Source organism: Eucalyptus grandis, chromosome 2 (genome assembly GCF_016545825.1).
Source record: "Eucalyptus grandis isolate ANBG69807.140 chromosome 2, ASM1654582v1, whole genome shotgun sequence".
Taxonomy (NCBI): Eukaryota; Viridiplantae; Streptophyta; class Magnoliopsida; order Myrtales; family Myrtaceae; genus Eucalyptus; species Eucalyptus grandis.
The window spans coordinates 26949292-26969732 of NC_052613.1; the positions used below are offsets into that span (position 1 = coordinate 26949292).

General features: G+C 39.4%; 3 protein-coding genes across 4 annotated transcripts; 2 read left to right on the plus strand and 1 right to left on the minus strand.

Moving 5' to 3' along the window:
* Positions 1–1712: 1712 nt before the first annotated feature.
* LOC104426585 (DEAD-box ATP-dependent RNA helicase 57) lies at positions 1713–7770 on the minus strand. Of its 2 annotated transcripts, none has more exons than XM_010039691.3 (12): positions 7565–7770; positions 7358–7481; positions 7148–7272; positions 6944–7035; positions 6440–6536; positions 6231–6311; positions 5923–6155; positions 4867–5061; positions 4695–4785; positions 4072–4194; positions 3294–3444; positions 1713–2339 (listed from the first exon to the last, which is right to left on the minus strand). In XM_010039691.3, the coding sequence occupies exons 1-12, from the start codon at positions 7646–7648 to the stop codon at positions 2131–2133; spliced, it is 1605 nt and encodes a 534-aa protein (XP_010037993.2). In that variant the 5' UTR covers positions 7649–7770; the 3' UTR covers positions 1713–2130. The 2 variants fall into 2 exon arrangements, with proteins under 2 accessions (XP_010037993.2, XP_018723693.2); XM_018868148.2 differs by having other exon boundaries at positions 7371–7481; positions 7565–7582.
* Positions 7771–9244: 1474 nt separating this feature from the next.
* LOC104426574 (pentatricopeptide repeat-containing protein At4g38150) lies at positions 9245–10916 on the plus strand. Its single transcript, XM_010039680.3, has 2 exons — positions 9245–9925; positions 10349–10916. The coding sequence occupies exons 1-2, from the start codon at positions 9316–9318 to the stop codon at positions 10702–10704; spliced, it is 966 nt and encodes a 321-aa protein (XP_010037982.1). The 5' UTR covers positions 9245–9315; the 3' UTR covers positions 10705–10916.
* A 2395-nt stretch (positions 10917–13311) lies between these two features.
* Positions 13312–18218, plus strand: LOC104426563 (transmembrane protein 184A). The gene is made up of 8 exons (XM_010039670.3): positions 13312–13485; positions 13964–14103; positions 14182–14364; positions 14916–14989; positions 15562–15711; positions 16119–16404; positions 17108–17341; positions 17433–18218. Exons 3-8 carry the CDS (start codon positions 14209–14211, stop codon positions 17796–17798), a joined length of 1266 nt encoding a protein of 421 aa, XP_010037972.2. The 5' UTR covers positions 13312–13485; positions 13964–14103; positions 14182–14208; the 3' UTR covers positions 17799–18218.
* Positions 18219–20441: the final 2223 nt, after the last annotated feature.

Sequence of the window (20441 nt, forward strand, 5' to 3'; positions counted from 1 at the left end):
GCCGGTCCCTTTCTTCTTCGCCGTCAGGTGCGAGCCAGCGAGTTAGGTGCGATTCAACGCGGAACCGTTGGTGTAGAATCCGTGGCTTGCAGAGGAAGGCCGTGAGAGTGAGGAGCATAGGTAAGGAGATTGATTTAGTGTCGAAGATCAAGCGTGCATTTACAAACTTCTGTGGCCCGCAAACAAAGTACTCCCTTTCTGGATGATATTAAATTTTTTGTCATCCAAAATTGAATGAATTTTCTTTTCTTTTAATTTTTTCATTTCATTTAGCTATATCATTTAGATGTTCGGATTGGGGAGTGTAATTGCGATTTTATCTCGGCAATGCTTTGAAGAGGGTTCTTGTTATTTCATCTTTTCCTCCCATGACCTATTATGTGTATGTAAAAGTGCACTGATTAAAAAAAGTTTGATGTTGATATGCACAATAAGAATAAGAGTTTGTGAATATTTGAATGGGTTAAGAAGTCATTCTAAAATTATATGAGTTTATTAGTTATCCTTCCTTTGACATGATAATATAATAATCCTCTTACTTATTATGTTTTTTTTTTTAATTTTATTAAATAAGGTACTATAGTGATCAATGACTTAATAAAGATCCTACTCGAGTTTATAGACCAAAAAAAAACTAAAATACTTTAGGAAATACTTTCCTAACATGAATAAGTGCAACAAAATAAATTTGGAAGTATGTAAGTTTATTCTATGCACTTTTTATTATTATTTATTTATATATAAATATCTATTGAATATATAACTTGTCCAAAAATATTAGAATACTTTATTTTATGAAAAATGGCGTGTCGACGTATCGTGTCGTATCGTGTCATGTGTTACGTGTCCATGTCGGTGCTACACAAATTACTACTACCTATTATAACTATAGCATCCAAGTCCTGATGGTTGCACACTTTCAAACCATTAGCATAGATCGCATGCTGGTTTTGATTTTAATAGGAATGTCACTTTATAGAAATATCAGGTTTCGTTTCTTTTGTCTCGTGGTATTGCGAATACTATTGTCTCCATGACTCTTTTTGGATGCGAGGCTCTACCAATTGATCGAAGAAATGGAGGTGCAAGACAGGTATCAAATTTGCCCTTTAACTTTTAGATTTTGTTAATTAAGTCTTAAAACCTTTGTGTAAAATTTCAATATAATCATTTTGGTTAATTTTTGCCGGAGATTGTTGATGTGGTGATGTGCATGTAGGACAATTGGCGATGACTAATTCGCCATATCAATTATTTCCGGCAGAAATTGACCTAGAGAACTGCCTTGGAATTTCATTGAAAGGACGGAATTGATACATATACAATAAGTTTAGGATTAATTGGGTAATTTAACTATTCAGCTCCATTGTAAAATCCTGGCGCCACTCTGCTAACATTATTCACATTGTCAATTCTTGTGACCAAGATGCACATTGTTAATTTGCAGTTTCGGAAAATGCTCTCTGGAGGGACTAGGCCATTTTCCTAGGAATGAACGAGATCCTTGCCAGAAGTTCTCTAGTAACAAATCTCAAGAAGGAAACTCGTGTTCAGATTCAACTTTTTTTTATGTTCCCATAATTTTACTTGTCGAGAGACAAATACCCAAAACTTCTAATAAGCTTAACCCATTTCTCTTTTGATCCCCCAACCACAATTTTAATGAAAATGGCATTTGGAAGAACTAAAAGTAATCGCCGACGATAAACAGAGAATGATGAATGGTGATGTTTCAATCAGTAGCTTGATATCCTTATTACAATTGAAACCAAACTGCGTCCAACGCAAAAGTAATCCAATACTAGTAGAAATCTGTAGAACCGGAAATCAATTCAACGAAATTGCAAATCAGAACCGAGGGCATGTGGCTCAGAAACAGCAGAGGCCAAACGATTCTAATCCACAAGGTTAGTCTTACTCTCAACTAAGAAAAGCCGATAAACCCCACCATGTACACTGCTCCAATCATTCTCAAATTGTGTATCTCATTACTCAGGTCCTCGCCATCACAGCTTCAAAATTTAAAGATAAAAGATCTATGGCCAAAGAAATGTAATGGAAAAAACCAAATAAAAAGAAAAAAGAAAAAATTAGGGAGCCTTGTAGAAAAATGAAGTTCCAAGGAATTTCTCATGCCCTCTCATCTTTTGGTTTTGTTGAGATCGATTCTCTTTGTGGCCTGTGCTTCTTCCACCTCTTTTTGGTCAAGGCCATAATCCAAGAAGGTACCTCACAGCCTGAAGCTGTCATGACATTCGCTATGTTCCGCAAATATGGAATGTCATCTTCAGTGTAAAAGGTAACGGCTTCTCCACTCCTTCCTGCCCTGCCCGATCGACCTATTTCAAACAACAGTAGAAAAAACAAAAAGATAAAATAGGTCACTGTGCCTGTGTGTTGTCTCAACAGATAGAGATGGTTGATCTAATAGATTGCCCATAATGAATCAATTGATAGGTTGTCTTTGGCATAGAAATAACATGCATAAATCATTTTGTATCTAATTGTGCCAAGTGCACTGAATTTCATGATGCAATTGATTCATGGTATGTAGGTTTATAGCCACCATCATTTCATGTACTAATCACTGATTGATATGGTTTTTTAAGGGAAAATACCAAAAATCATCCTTTACTTTCAAACCTTTTTTAGCTTGTGCGCTCTATTTCTAAACCCACTATTTTGTATCTAAAACTAACAACTAACTAGAGCTAAAATGACTGACTTACAGTCCCCTAGAAGAAACAGCCCAAAGAAAACCCTTGACTCCACAATCCTAGATATCAAAACCCTAAACAAAATCCCCACCATCAGCATCCGCCGCCAGCCTTCACCCCACCACCTCTGACCACCTTACAGGTGACATTGCCAACCCCTCAGCTCACTCGCTCTCTGTCTCATTGCTGGAATGACCTCTGTGAGGTCATCATGGTCATTGCAACCCTAGATCAAGGTCACAATGCCATGGGTGACCTCAATATGAGGTTGTTGTGGCCCATGGCAACCTTGGTGAGGTGGCTTAATGCATCCACAACTGTGACACGACAGAGAGACAGAGACAACAAACATAGAGGGAGGAATATTCTTTGGACTGTCACCTGCGACAGAGTCCTTCACAGACGATTTGAGTATGTCATAATAGTAAGGGGCCATGTGTCAACTTCTCACAAAGCTAAAGAGAACGCATCAAGATTTCTATATGAAAAATAGATAGATACTTTCCAAGTAGACAACTACCATGCTACTATGGCACCAGTCAATAGTACGAAGTAGATGCAATAGAAGAAGCATACCTATCCTGTGAATATATGCCGCTGCAGAATCCGGAAAATCATAATTGATGACGCAATTGACACCTTTGAAATCCATACCCCTTGCAATAACATCTGTAGCAATTAATACCCAAGTTTTTCCAGCTCTGAAATCATCAACAGCATTTTCCCTCTGCATCCCACACATAGAATAAAATAAAAATAAAGCAGACCAAAATTTCTGAAGATGCTCACAAGAAGATGCGAAAACAAGAGATTTGCTGCTATATAATTTACAATGCCTGGACAATTAATAGCAATATATGAGATTAATTCGCCCATTACCATTTTCAGCTTATACACAAGCAATTTTGCAACTGCCAAAGGGATTTGACATAGCTAGTGCAGAAATGCTTCAAGTGACAGGTTATCTGCCACATCTCATTGTCACGATCAGTACGCAAAAAAGAACTTCATCGTACCTATTTTCCCCATCTTTTTCTGCCAACATCTCTTTCAACAAAGATTCCCCCTTTTTTTTCTTTTTTGCCAATTGCAACACAGAATCAGTGACTCTAAAGATTGGACTATGATAAACTGGCAAGAATGATTCATCCTTACTAAATTTCCCTTGCTTAAGATAAGGGGGTCGCAAAACAGAATCAGTGACTCTAAAAGTTGGAGTCTGAGAAACTGCCGAGAATGATTTACCCATACTAAATTCCCCTTGCTTAAGATATGAGGGAACAAGTGAAAAATAGAGAGAGAGAGAGAAATCGCGGAATAATCATCAATAAAAGAGAAGATGGAATAAAATTACCTGTATTTGGGATAGATCAGAATGAATAACACTTGCTCGAATGTTGTCCAACACTAGCTCCCCATAGAGTTCTTTAGCCCTCTCCTTACTTTGAACGAAGATGAGAACAGGTGGATTCAAACTCTGCAAACACATCATATACATGGAAACCAAATACATAAAACAAAAGAACTGCCAAGAAGGTATAGTGATAAATTTCCCAAAAAAAAAGAAAAAATACCAGGCTAAACAAACAAGAGAATCACATTGTCAATTTAGCTCCTCAATTATTTCTTTTCTCTGATTCAATTATAACCCACATTTGACTGACTTGTTCCCACCGCCAAAAGCCCAACAAGAAAAAAGAAGGAAAACCAACAAATTGTTGATTCAGATTTAGCCACAATTTGCAAGATGATGGAAGGGGATGTAATATCTCTCATATTGCATATCAGATTCCCAGAACCTCACAGATGAGGATGCTTTCAAGGTACCACTTCCCGCATCAAGCATCACAATATATTGTGAGAGAGTATTTTGCTCCTTCTCCACAACAGAAATGCGATGCACCTGCTTTTTAGCACTCGCTCACATGCTTGATCACTAATTTAACAACAAAGTTTTTACCATATAATAACACCTACCTCAGCAAAACTCTGACGCAGTGCAAGAAGCTTCCCTTCTTCACTTCCAGCAAAGACCAACTTTTGTTTAATTGATTCAGAAGCCATATTCCTGCACACATTATATTGGAACATGTCAAAAGATGGGAACTTTCATGCACTTCCAACTTACAAAAAAGCATCTTCTCCTTACTTCCTGCCGACAATAACTCGAACTGCATCGTGCATAATTGTTCGGGCAAGCTCTTCCACATAATCAGGTAAGGTAGCACTGAATAGAGACCGTACTATTGAAGGATTGGAGCATGCCTTGACCACAAAATCAATCTGCTTTACCAGACCAAGTTCGAACAGCTTATCAGATTCATCTAAGACAAGATACTCAACCCTGTAATAACATCCACACTCAGGTATAAGTATCGATGACATTATTGGAGCAAGTTTAAGGAAATTAGGATAATTTAAAAGACAGTCCTGGAGCTGGCCTTAGTAAAAGATAAAACGAGATAATACAATTCAATGTATGATAAATTTCTTTTGAAACAAATTAGGCATAGTCACAAGTGAGCATGTTATCCCCCCATTTGTTTACCAATTGGTTGATTTAGAATCTTCAAAATTATGCAAGAAGTTCTTGACTCACGGATCAATCACCAAAACTTACTTTAGAGAGGCATTGTTCTTGTATTTATATTTTGTCAGTCATTACATGACAGTGTGAAGGTAGGGTATTTGGTTCCCTAACTTAATTATAAAAGTTTAGTCATAAGAGATGCCTATGAACTTGGCTTGAGTCCAGAATTTCCCCGTCTAAGTTGTAAAAGGCTTCTCTTTCATGAATTAAACCCCATCAATATCTGACACCAATCTCTACCAAACTATATCCATTGAGAGAGAAGGCACTCAATTCAACATTGTTTCCTCAATACACACTCTAATGGATTCAAATAAGATCATTGCAGACTCTTGAATTATTCCATATATGCCCAACCAAGAGAAGAAAATTGAATGTCTTCAGCTACCTTGTAGATGCAAATGTCCACATCATTCACGCTCCCATTGGAAAAATTGTCGTATAGATATGTGAAGCCTTTGATATGTGGCCATAAAATGTCCCATGAAAATATTTGATTATTTAGCAACAAATATATTTTTTCTTATTGAGTTTAGCAGCAAAAATACAACATGTTTGTTGTCTTTGACAAACTGCAGAGTCACACATAATGGAGACATTTCCAGTGGTGCATACCTGCTCAGGTCCATTTTTCTTTTCTTGATGGCCAGCCATAAGCGAAGGGGAGTGGATATAAGTATATCACACCGGAGTTTGGATAAATCAGGATTTGTCACAAGTGCTTTAGTCATCAACTTAATTCGAAATTTATTTCCTCTAGCCAATTTCCTGCACTCCCTTGTTGTCTGGGCAGCTAACTCCTTCGTCGGACAAAGGATAACCGCACGAATGCCTTCCTTGGATGCACGCTAAAAATAAACCTAAAACTTCAACAGTTTATTTGAAAAATAGAAGAATATGATGTATAGGGAATGACACGCTACCTTGAGCTTCATAAGCATGGGACATACAAAAGCCAGAGTTTTCCCAGAACCAGTGGGAGCACAAGCGAAACACTCCCGACCCTGGCAACGACCACATGATGTAAAAAATTGAAAAATACTTCAGAATAGGAACCAGTGACCTTCAGACATTATTCCAATGAACATGAAGAAAAAGGGACTGTGGATCTGAAAACAATGCTGGGACATACAGATGCTAGAACTGGAATAGCCTGCCGCTGAATAGGAGTTGGCTCCTTAAATCCAAGCTCTGCTATGTTCCGTAATAAATAAGATTTGCATTTAAACCTAATGAAGACATCCAATTATCAGTCCGGAGTACCGCAATCAAAAGTCACTTGATCACATAACTAATAGCCTGAAAAAAATCTGGAAAATGAGCAATAGGAGAATTGCTGTTCAATATGTGTTTCTTTGAACGTGTTACAGAATACTTCCCATAATTGTTAATGTACTTGAACTTCCAAACATTAATGTTCAAAATATACTAAAAGTGCAGGAAAAGCAAAATATAAAACGAGTGAAAATGATGCAGTTTAACCCATCAGAACCTAAGAGCCCCACTACGAATCAGAAAGTCCGGCTTAACTATTTGCATGGCTATTGATAGAAAATTTGTTGCCATAATCATAAACTTCATAGAGATGTACCAAAAAAACGCAAACAACCACGAAGAGAAACAAGCAGCAACGTACCGAGTTTTTAATTCTGCAAAGTCCTGAAGAGGCGAAGGGACATTACTCCCGGAAACGTGTATACTATGCTTCTTTCGCAGAATGGCATCACGCTTGAACCAGAGAACAGAACCCAAGTGTCAAATTCAAGGCACGACTCGAACGGGCAAAATCACGGAAAGGAAAAACAAACGAAACTTTACAACGTCAGCAAAAGAATTAAACCTCCATTTGTCTGTACATCTCTTTCCTTTCCTTCAAGTGCCCATCTTCATCCTTCTCTTTCTGTTCGACTGCGGAATCAGGAGCCGACTTCGAACTCTTGAAGACGCTGATACCCTCCACCGCGTCTGCCAAAGCAAGGCTGGCTCCATGAACAACAGCACCCAACAAGACATGCCCAAAGCCAAAGCAACTCGACGACCAAGCAAGTACCTGAACCACTCACCGCCTTCCTCTTCCTCTTCTTCGCGGGCACCGGCGCCTCTTCAGGCTCGACTGCGCCGGCGTTCTCCGACAAGCTCGGGCTTTCGACCGGATCGTCTCTTTCCTTCTTGTCCTGAAACCAGAGGAACGAATTAGCGATCGACCCTTTTGCGAGGAGAGCAGAAAGTAACGAGCTTGGAGGGGGGGAGGCGTTACTCGGAATCTGGCAAAGTCGCCGGCGAACTTCTTCCGGTTGAAATTGATTCCGGCGAACAGGAACGATGATGGGTCTCTTTCCATGGCCGAAAAGTAGAGAACTTTGAGGTCGGATGGAGATGAAGAATGCCGAGAAGAAGAAGAAGAAGAAGAAGAGCAGGGGAGGAAGCAAAACGGCAGACCGTTGAAACTCGACCAGGGGACCAACTAGGGTTTTAGTGCAATTTGGTTTTTAGTTTTTAACAGCTGCTCCATCCGCATTTAAATTAAAATAAAAAAGATAAAAAGTGTATTTTAAGATTATAATAAATTTATATTATTGGATAATTAAAATGTCTATTGTTCGAACGGGTGATATCCCGAATTATTAAGATTGGTATTCGCCTTTTTTGGTCTTTAAAAAGTAGCACGATCATCCGTTACATTTTTAACATAGATTGTGAAATGAAATTAAATGTGTAAATGATGTTTTGTGAATATTTATATGTTGTTGGGTAGTGATTACTTTGTTGAGAATATGTGTTGTGAGATTTGTATATGACCTTAATCCTCTAAAGAGAGTTCAGTTTGCTACTAGGGCGTGCTCATGTACATTATGGTTATGCTGATTGCACTATAGGAAACATATAATACCTATGTATTTGATGGGAACTACTGCTCCTTAAGTATTCAATGAATTTCTTTTCCAAACATATGATTTTTATAAGTTAAGGTGTTGAATTACTTGCTTATTATATATTTGCTTATTCAACGTGAAGGTTGAGTCACTTATAATTTCATTTATTTTAAATACTTTGGAATCCCTGATTAGGTATTAGAATGTGGCGCAAAAGTATTTTTCAATTTTTTGACATGTGCAATTTTGGAATGTGTATATTGACTTGTGGGGCAAGAATCATATTTGTAATTGTAAGGTTATTTATGAATAATTACCTAGTAAATATGGGGTGGGAGACTACCATACTCGATGGACATTGATCAAGTGCTTAAAAGTCCCCAAATTTAGTTTTACATATCAAAAATGAGAAGAAAAGGAAGAAGAAGATGACGAGGGTGAGGTGGTGAAGTTTTTAGACTATGGCTTGTATGCTTGGAACTTGGGAAATCCTATCTATTTTGGGATAGCTGAATTACTTCCATATTTTGACCGGTTAATCTTGAATACATACAATACATGTTATGTTTTCTTGATTTTTATCCGGGTCATTATGTATAGCAAATTAGATTTTGACCACAAATCTATTTTCCTAAAACAATCAATAAATCTATGCATTGCACTATTTTTATATTTATGTTTTAGCCTCTCACCTAATAGATGAGTCTTTATAACCTCAAATTTTTTACAACCGAGGACGGTAGAGGGAGATCACATTGTGTTTGTGATTCAATGGACTCGATTTCCGTCGCCTGACCGGAGAAGCTGACCGGAGAAGCTGGACGCCTTTTCCGACGCTCGGCGCCGCCCCACCCCGTTGCCCGCCTTCCCCTCTGCCTATCTCTCCTCCTCTTCTACCTCTCACTAGTCCCTTCGCAGGTTGTGATTTTTAGTTTTAATTTCTTTCTCTCTTTTTTTTTTAATTCCACGTCACCATTTTCAGATAAATTTCCCGCGCATCGCCGTGAAATTACGCACCCGAGGGAGAAAAAACGAACGTTCCCTTTTTCTTTTTCAAGATTATGAACTTTCCAGAGCCAACCCCCCTCTCTCTCTCTCTCTCTCTCTAAGCTGAAGCAGCAGCAAGCGCCCGTCCATGGCGGCCGCCGCCGTCTCCCGCTCTCTCGCCTCCTCCCTCGCTTCCTCTCTGCACAAGCACCTCTCGCACTTCTCTCGTCTACTAAGCTCGCCCCATGTCAATCTCCGCCCTTCCGCCGCCGTCGCCAGAGCAGCCGCGTTCCCACCTTTCGCCACCGCCGCCGCCGTCAGTCCCGGGCACCCGAGCTACGCTCCCTCGCGGCCGTTCTCCACCGGCTCCGACGACGCCCACAAGCCCCGCGCACCCAGAAACCCCAAATTAGTCAACTTCTCGCTCTCCGACTCCGAGGACGAGGAAGCCCAGGGGGAGGGCGACGGCGGCGCGGCCGCTTCGGCCCCCGCAGACGAGGCGAAGCTCCCGCCGCCCTACGACCCGTTCAGCAAGAAGCCGGCGGTGGAGGAGCCCGAGGATCCCAAGAACCTGCAGGAGGTCTTCCACAAGATGCGGTCCGAGGGGCTGACCGACTATGCGGTCAAGATGTTCGACGCTTTGTCCAAGGACGGCCGCACCCACGAGGCCCTCGAGCTCTTCGGCCAGATCAAGGACAAGGGCCACATGCCTGATGTCGTCGCCCACACCGCCGTCATCGAGGCATACTGCAATGCAGGTGCGGAACCCTGTGCTCTTTACCGCTTGACTCAGCTCGAGAAAAGCTAGCACTCGATTATGCTAAACTCAATATGTTCAAGCTTGCTTGAAAATCCAATGAAGGTATGAACTTGGTTTGCATAAGTTTTTGAGCAGATGACATGAGTAGGCTTCAAACGCTCGAATTAAGTAGGATGGAGTCCAAACTGGACTAGATTTCGATACTCAAATAGCTCAAATTTGATAAGAGCCGATCAAGCTCAAGTAGCTTGTGTGAATTAAGTCGAATCGTTTACTCTGCGGTCCAATTGTTTGGATGAATTATTTCGAAACCAATAGAAGAAGGAGTGCGAACTGGACTCAGACTGAAACAATCCTGTGTTTTTCTGTCGCCATGATTGGTTTTCCATTAGGAATCTGAATCATATGTTTCCCATTGCAGGCGGACAGAGCAAAGAGGCGCTCAAGGTATTCATGCGGATGCTGGCTTCTGGGGTTGCGCCCAATGCCTACACCTATGCAGTCCTCGTGAAGGGACTAGCAGACGATGGGAGGCTGGCTGACGCGAAGAAGTACGTCATAGAGATGATGAGCAAAGGGATGATGCCCCCTGCCGCGACCTATGCCGCGGTGTTTGAGGCGTTTGCAAAGGACGGGAAAGAGGAAGAAGCGAGGGAGTTCCTCGAGGCGATGAAAGGCAGAGGGTTTGTGCCTGATGAGAAGGCTGTTAGGGAAGCGATTGGCAGCAAAAGAGGTCCTGTTTTCAGGAGTGTCATGAGCATTCTCTTTGGGAAGTAGAGAGACTCTGCCTGTGTGCTAATGAGAATGAGAAAAATTTTGACTTTCTGAGTTTGGGTTGGTGATTCTTGCCTTCTTGGCAATGTCGGAATGTCACTTCTGCAATGTGTCTTTGTCATTGATGGATAAGGAAGAAGCCCCCATTGAAGGCTTGCCTTTGAAGCTCTTGTTGGTCAAAAGGGTTTGTTGAGTGGCTTGCCTTAGACAATTCATCAAGAAAGGAACTCAGACTAAAGCATTATTCCTAGTACTAGGTTAGACCATGAACCACTGGTCCAGCGCTCGTGTTGTGCCGTGGCATGATCCCAGGCCTCGGCCTTGTCCCCGTTCTTGCCCTCAATTCCCTCACCATCATCCGGTCAGGTGCTTGGCGGTGAATTTGATCGACCGAATCAAAGGAAAATGGGGGAGGATCTTTGTCAAAAATGGAATTGTGATGCTGGAATCTTGGGTAAAGGTGGGCCATATTTTAATAGATTGTCACTAGACAGTGAAAGAATTATCGTTTGTCCCATAAGATAGATTGTCACAAGCCATACTTCTATGTTGGATCAGACCACCGAACTCTACAAACTACATCACAAGATGCCGGTTTGTGCACAAGTTGAAAATCAAAGGTGATGCGGGAGCATCCAACGTAGCTCCATGGACCAACTCGAAACCATCGATGCTTATCCAAGCCAATAAAGAAGTTGGGCATTATGTGCTTCGATGGATCATTTTGAATGAATAATGTTAATTACTTTGTAGTATATCAATAGGTATCATTGGGAGGCCATTTTAGATGTCCTGTATGACCAATTGAAGAAGCTTCAGAAGGATTATTTTCTGGTCAAGGGGAGAGCTCGAATTTTGGGAAGGCTAGAGGTTCACGGAAAGCTAACGGTTCGAGAATGTGGAAGGCCGAAGATTAAATGGCATTTAGTTCCCGTGATAGTAAAGGCTTTTTATTATGGCATTTAGTTCCCGTGATAGTAAAGGCTTTTTATTAAGTTCCTAGCCGTTTTATGCAGTCCAAGAGTCGAACGTTTCAGTTTCTAGGCTATTAAGGTCTGTTTTTAATATGTATTAAGGTTAAAATCCTCCTATAAAGAGGGGAAAACTATCCAATGTAGGAGATACGAATTTCATAATCTCCGTTCTTGAATCACTCAACCCATCACGCATCAAAAGGGGTACAAGTTTGAGACAACAGACCCCAAAAAGGTTTAGTTTACTACAGTGGGCTTTAATTTTAGGATTAATACCCTGAAAAATCCCAAGCTAGTACACCTATGACAAATTTACTGATCATATCTAAACTAATACATTAATGACAAATTTATCTTAAAATAATTTATTCAATTGCAAAAAATCCAAAACTGGTAAATTTGTAACAAATATATCATTCACTAAATTGGATTAATATCACAAAAAAATTACGAAAATTGTAAATTATGACAAACGGAGCATAAAATCTCATATTGGTATACCGGTCATTGTCACTTGCCATTTAACTTAATAATTTGACAATAAAATCTAATGAAAATTAACGAGAGTAAATTTGTTATAAATATACGGTTTGGGTAATTTGTCAAAAATATACCATACCAATTTGGGATTTTTGATGGTAAAAAAAAAAAAATTTGAGATAAACTTATCACAATATCGGTTTTGGATTTTTAAGGTATTAATCCCTAATTTTAAGTTGTGGGTACGTACGGTTGGCTCTAATTTTAAGTTTTGGGTTAGAATGACACGAGACAAAGGAAGGTATTTTCCTGTTGTCTGCGTCCTGGCTTTTGTCTGTTTGGCTTTTTAGATTTGGCTTTTAGATTTCCTTCAAAGTAAAGTCAAATGAAACAGAAGTCAATAGAAACAGAAGTCAAAAGTAATTTTGATTCTCACGTATTTTCTAAAACAAAATTGCAAAATTATATATATAAAAAAAAATGCTCTCCGAATTTGAAATGTCAGAAATGCCCTCGTGAGGTTTGTGAATATATCAAAATTAAGAATGGATAAAGATATTGATTAAAAGAGCAATTCCCATACTTGTGTTGTATGATTAGATGCTTAATCTTGTTTAATTATTACGTTACTCGACATGTGTAATTATTCAAGAGTCAATTGGAGAAAATTTTCTAATATTTTGATTCTTTTCAAGGGTTTGACATTGCTTGAATATGCAAATAAAATTTTTATTCAACTCAAAAAACTCTATTTTTTAAAATAAAATTGTGAAAAGAAAAAAACAAAGCATTCTATCTCCAAATTTGAAATGTCCGAATTACCCTCGCAAAAACTGCAAACATACCAAAACATAGATAAATATATTGATTATCAACCCAAAAAAAAAGAGATAAAGATAACGATTAAAAGAGTAATCCATAGATCGCATGCCGTGTGATTGATTAGGCCTAATCTTGTTTGATTGTTACGTGGATATCTTCGCATGCCGGTATTCAAAAATAAAAGAAAGTAATAATGATAATTATTTGAGTATCATAATTTTTTGGGGGTTTTATGTCGCTCAAATACATAATAATAATAATAATATTATTATTATTATTATTATTAATTCGACCCAGAAAAGATTTAAAAAAACCGTCATTTTTCTGTTTTTTCCAGCGAAGAAGACTGCAGAGCCGCCATTGATGCCTCCGCCAGCCAAAGCAAATTTCTTCTCTCTCTCTCTCTCTACGCATTATCGCGACAGTTTCTCTCTCTAGCGATCCGTCTCCTCCAGCTCGACTGCGCCACCTCTCGATCCATCCCCGCCTCTCTCTCCAACTCGACTAGGTCAGTTCCCGTAAAACCCTAACTCCCCTTCCGATTCCGTGAAAGGAAACAGGGTTCTCGTGCAGTTGGGGGCTTCGAGTTTCGTTTTTCGATGGCGGTTGTCGGTAATCACTGATTCGTGCGGTTTGCTGTCTGATGTGAAGCGAATTCCGTCGTGGGTTTCCGCGTTTGTTTGGGGAGAGCGTGGGGAATTTTTGTTTTGTTTTGTTTTTTTTTTTTTTTGGCGGGGGTTTGCGGCATTTGGTTGCAGGCCGGTTGCGGTTCTGGATTAGGGTTTGCGGCATTTGCGAGATGATGTGAGGCGAATTCCGTCGTGGGTTTCGCGTTTGTTTAAGGAGAGCGTGGGGAAATTTGGTTGCTTTAGCTACATTGTTTGGACAACTGGCAGGAGAAGTTGACTGATTGAGCTGTTAGTGGAGATAATTGGAGTAATTTTATTTTTATTTTTTTTACGGGGGTTTGCGGCATTTGCTTGCAGGCTGGTTGCGGTTCTGGAATAGGGTTTGCGGCATTTGCGAAGTTCAGTTGGAGGAGAAAGAAGGATCGCCATGCGAACTGAGCTTGGGAATTTGAAATTGAAAGTGTAGGTTGTGTACCATTGGTGGCCTGTGCTTGGAGGTATGTAGAGTTGAGTAATAATAGTGTGGGTTGTCGATGTTTAGTTGGTTTTTGTTGACGAATGCTTTTTGTCGTCAGGACGCGTTGGTGGATCAGAACATTGCCATGGCCGAGTCGGTGCCGATTTACTTCAGCATCATCGCATTCTTTTGCACAGTGGGGGCCATTGCTTTGGCCATTCTTCACATCTACAGGCACCTAATTAACTATACAGAGCCCATCTACCAGAGATATATTGTCCGGATCATCTTTATGGTTCCCGTGAGTGTTTCCATTCTTGCTGAGTTTAATGCTGCCTCTTCAATTGGAGTTTCCTTTCAATCAATTTAATTTGTTCCACGTAGTGTTGTGGCTCGTTTCCTATTTTTTCATAGCTTTTCCTAGTTTGAACAATCAATGTGCCTTATTTTGGAAATTACAAGTTGAGTTTAGTGAGCAAAATTTTTTATTTGATTAAGGTGAAATTGGGCCGTTAGGTGGATTGCTGTTGATTGGCGCTTGTGATGATTATGAACACTTGTAAATGAGTGTCTGCTCTCGACTCAATTGACTAAATGAGGCAAAGAATGCTTGGGATGTGCCGGCACTAAAGATAGAAGAGAAATTTGGAATACTTAGCTTTTCTTATGTGTGTTTATCCAATTGTGGATCAGTGAAATGCTTGTTGACTTATAGCTTAAAAAACGATAGACATGAGGATTATTTGGTGTCGGTATATTGCCTTGGGATCAGGGGAAACAATTGTAATGCTTATTCCAAGTCTAGCTCATGTAATTACATGATTTGCTGATATGCTCTGTATTACTTGACAGGTATATGCTTTGATGTCCTTCTTGTCTCTGGTTTTACCTGGGAGTTCAATATATTTCAACTCCTTTCGGGAAGTGTAAGTGCACTCTTATTGATGCAATTGCATGCATGTGCAATCTTCTCTACTTGTGTTTCTTCTCCCTATCATTGGTTATGGTCATTTTGGGGTTGACTTTTATTTTATGTTGAATGCCCGAAACCTCTTGAAACATACACTCATTGACCTGTGTAATCATTTTAGAGTTCTTTAATAATTTCTTAATATTAACAGTATATATTGTTTTTCAATGTTCTCGAGGGAAAATAAAAAGTATGTAAAGAAGCTAGAACAAGTAACGCCAAGCTTGATTATTTGTAATGTCATTTTCATGGTTTGATGGACAATGCCTTTTTAAGCACTCCTATAAATGCTATTGGCTTGAGTCGCAGCATTATCGCATAACCTGAATGACTTGTATAAGAACAGATGGCATAATGAATCTTCCCTTACTATGAAGTAGATCATGCATACTTTTTTTCCTCTTAGTCGATAAAGGTACACATTTTGAAAAGGTTATGCAGATTATATTATAAACTTCGATCAATGGTACATTGCATCCTGTTAAATTCTGTTCCCCTGACATCTTTCTGATTTTGAACTGTTTTCAGATATGAAGCCTGGGTTATTTACAACTTTCTGTCTCTGTGCCTTGCATGGGTTGGTGGGCCAGGAGCTGTGGTTCTGAGCTTAAGTGGTCGTGTTCTCAAACCGTCCTTGTTTTTAATGACATGCTGTTTTCCTCCCTTGCCACTGGATGGGTTGGTCCCTGATCTATACCTTTGCAAGTTCTACAAGAGTTAATTTGGTCCTTGGAATATTGCTTTATTAAGTCACCTTGACATCAACACTTAGGAAAATTAGATGATATAAATGGGGTCATTGGGCCTTTGGTAGTCATCTTGAATAAACACTTACTTTTGGCCCAAATTTGTCATATTGTGGTTCTCTGTTTTTTTTTTTTTTTTTTTTTTTTTTGGCTACACTTGTTTTTCTTCCTTATTATCTGGCAAACAAATAGAGTTGGATGCTATCAACAGCATATATGAGGATTGGATATAGATTCAAGATCTCAAAGCTTTGTTACAACTTATGATTATACAAATTACTTTCTTACCTGTCAAACTGATACATGAACTTATCATTATTTTTTATACCTTTGTTGCAGACGTTTCATACGTAGATGCAAGCAAGGATGCTTACAGTTTGTAATACTGAAGCCCATTTTGGTTGTTGTTACCCTTGTCCTCTATGCTCAAGGAAAATATCATGATGGAAATTTTGATCCTCGACAATCATACCTGTATCTCACTATCATCTACACTGTATCATACACGATGGCTCTTTATGCTTTGGCACTGTTTTACGTGGCATGTAGAGATCTACTCCAGCCATTCAATCCTGTTCCGAAGTTTATCATCATCAAGTCTGTTGTCTTTTTAACTTATTGGCAGGTAAAAGTAATGTGCTATGTTGTTTTCATACATACCTAACCCATTTCGTCTTCCCTTGTCGCCAAACCCAATGAGAATAGAAATAAGAGTTGAGAAAAATGTTCTAAACCTCACCTGCACTTCCCAGAGAACAGAATGGCTGTAGCCATAAAATCACCATGCATGCATAGATCCTCACAAGTCAAAGCAAAAGAGAAGTTGGCATACTGATTTTCATGAACATGTATCTTATCGAAGTATTGGAGTACAAACCTAACGAATCGCAAAGGGCTTTGTCTTAAAGCACACGAATATTTTAGGAGAGTTTCGCTTTTACTTATCTTGATAGTCACTATTGATTTCAAGGGTCACAGGCTAGGTTGTGTGGTGTTTATTTTTATAGTACAGAAGGAATGATGGTTCGATTTGGCTAATCTTATTCTGAATTAGTTATCCCAATTTAGAATTTGATAGCAAATTTGCATTTTGGTTAAGATGTGAGATAACTGTAGATCTCTCGTGTAATGTGTAGCTGATTATTTTGCTGGAAAGCAGCTTTTAAATTTAGTTAGCGATATGTAATTTACTATAATAATTTTATGAGGTGACATATTTCTGTTATGGTTTTATTCTTGTAGTTATGCTAAACTATTTTATCTGCTGTTTGAATCTTTTCCCGGGCTCTGCATCCTACGTTCAACTTGGTTCCCTTCCCTTTTTGCAGGGTGTCTTGGTTTTTCTTGCTGCAAAGTCAGGCCTTATAAAAAATGCAGAGGAAGCTGCTCGGTTTCAGGATTTTATAATATGTGTTGAGATGCTAATTGCTGCCATTGGTCACCTTTATGCTTTTCCATACAGAGAGTATGCAGGTGCAAATATCAGCGGCTCTAATAGTTTCATGGGGAACCTTGGCCATGCTTTGAAATTAACTGATTTTTACCATGACACCGTCCACCAGGTTAATAGTGAGCTCTGTGTACTTTATGCTTGTGATTTGCCTGTGATGGTGTCTCAAGTAGATTCTTTTCTTTTCTTTTTTCTCTTTGCAGTTTGCGCCAACATATCATGAATATGTCCTTTATAATCATAGCGAGGGTGAAGAGGGCGCGAAGAAGTATCGATCACGCACATTTGTGCCAACAGGCCAGGAAATGGATACTGTAAGAAGAAACAAACATGTGCTTGGAAACAAGATGGATGAACTGCAGCTCTCAAGTTCTTCTGGTGAAAGCACGCCCAGGAATCACCCCTCTGTGCCTGATTCAACAAATTCCGAAGCCATGAATGCACAATCTTCCCCTCTTGTTGACCTCTCAGTCTCGTCATCTACACCATACGACATGACACTTATCGATTTAGACATGTCTAACTATCCAGCTGAAGTTCCAGCAGCTAATGATGGGCAGAAAAGGTGACAAGAAAAATTGCCGCATCTTCACTTAATGGATTTAATTGCCCTTAACATAAAGGGATAAATACGAAAGAGTAACATGGGTCGATGGAGACAGATATTGCCTTTTATTTTTAGGAAACCAATGCTCGTGTCATCATATCCTTCAAGGTACTCATTGAGTATTGGGCTTCCTGTTGGAATCTTGTTTAGTGACGGGCTTGTCCAGTGTACATTGTAGTTAAAGATTTCTCAAACTTTTACAAACTCACAGTGTTCAACTTGTAATTCAGTGTCACAATAGATTCTTGGCTTCCATGTGTTCTAGTTTTGGCGTGGGAGTGAGCACATGTGATTACCATGGTCTAAATTGGAGTATGCATTGGTTTGTACATGAATCTGCAGTTAATTCTATTGGTATGTGATTTTTTCATTGTGCGCCATAGTCTTGAGCCATTAAAGTCTCCTTACTAGCTCTTAGCGAGAATTTATTGAACACAAATATATCAATCTGCTGTTACTCCTGGAGCCATTGGCGATGAGCTTGAGCCGTTTTTTTTCTCATGCAAGCAAAGAAGCACATGTAACTGTTGCTTGTTTGATGAGAGTTTTTATCCATCTTTTCTGTTTAGCTTTAGACGTGTACTGAAACGTCCCATAAATCTGGCCTTTATTTGAGCACTTTCTGCTCTTCTTCCCCATGTATTCAGGATAGGTAAAGTAACCTGCAGAGGCTATCTTTTGCTTGCCCATGATGTAATACATGACTGTATACACATGCTGAGATATGATCTTTTGACGTGCACATCTAGATCACCACCTCAGGTGTCTGTGCATTCTTAGAAGCTACGGCAACCATATTTGACTTTTATTTTCTTAATATATCCCAATGCTCTGATTTTGTCACTCTATGCTCTTGGTTTGCTGAGTTAGCCTGGACTAACTTGCATGGTTAGGGAAGAAATTTGGGGTTGTTGATGCTGCCAGAAGAGGAAGCTCTCGTGGGCCATGACTTTCTGTGCAGAAAGCATCTTCATGGTTGCTTTAACTGCTTAGACTCTCTCTCTCTCTCTCTCATGGGTTTTTCCCTGTGTTGACATGAATATGGTATGCTTGAACATGTTGAGAAAAGGACTATCTTGGGAAGACCTTTTCCTCTAAAAAGCAAAGGGGATGTCCTGGGCCAAACTTGATGGCGAATGATGCAAACCCTGAGAAGAAAAGATGGGGTTGGTTGCACCTGTCTTTGATCATCATCTCATCCTGATCACGACAGAAAAGGCTGGTGTGGAACGGTCTTAAAGCTTTCTTGCGATTTCTTCTTCTCAAAACTGACGAGCCAATCGCCTCCATGCATCATGCACTCGGCTTTTCATTCACACTCATCATCGTCATTACGTAATCATCCGTTTCAAGCAACCGACCCTCCTTTTTACCCTTTTTGCCAATCAGACATGAATGGCCTCATATCAGAGCCACCTTTCTCACTACCTAACGCGGGATGTCTGCTGATGTGGACGGTCAAGATCGGACCAAACAAATTTGGATTTTCATGATCTGCTGAATGTGATGCAATGCCCCACCTAACCTACTAAAGTTACCATTTCGCCAGGTACTTCCAATTAAACTGCAAGTTAGGAAAGAATAGAATGACTCGCCACAGGCAAAACCTAAGATTCATTCCCACAGGGGCTTAACTTAGACATGAACTAAATATGGTCATGAACTCGAAACAGTTATCGGTGGTTCGATTTAGTTCGATGAGATCGTGACATGTCATGTGTGTCACTAAAAAGATGAAGTAAAGATTGAAGGGCGGTCATTTTCGAGGGAGGGGTTTGTCGACGAGGAATATGCTGTTTACTTTGTCGATAATCACAAAAATTAAAAGAGAGATAATAACTTATCCAAAAAAGTTAAAGAGGAATAAAGGAGGAGGGGAAAGCGTGGAGAGATAAAAGATAGAAGAAAAAGAAGAAAAAGGTGAGGGGGCACAAAAGGCGCGTGATAACCCTTCCCCTCTTTATAAACTTTCATAAGCCAAGTTGCTCATGTGCAACAGTTGAAAGCTATAAAGACCCTCTCTCAGCCTCCCATATTTTTCTTACCAAAAAAATTTAAAAATTATAAAAATAAAATAAATATTAATATTACAAAAAGCTCTAAATTTGGTACACCTTTAACAAATTTACTTCAAATTAATTTTGACCACAAAAAATCTCAAATTGGTGTATTGTGATAAATTTTTTCTCCATTAGTTTTCATTAAATTGAGTTAAAGGCTATAAACCCATTTGGTTCAGCATTCCCAATGGGTTTTGAGCCCCCAAAGCTTCTTGAGAAAAATATTAAGCGTTTGGTTCACATTTTTTAGGTTCCATTTGCCAAATGCTAGCATTTGGAATGCTAGGCTGAGGTTTAATGATTTTTTTTCTTTTCAATATTGCCTTTATATATAATCATGTTTTCCCCTTTTGCCTTAACTTGCTTTAGACTTTCAGCATTTTCGGAATGCTAGACTAAGGTTTAATGAATTTTTTTCTTTATAATATTACCCTTACTAATAATCATGTTTTCCCCTTTTGTTCTCAAAAAACACTGTTTGTCGTCTTTTTCCTTGGATTTAGACTTGTTGCTTCACTAGAAAGCTCAGCCGGTGGGTGGTGCTC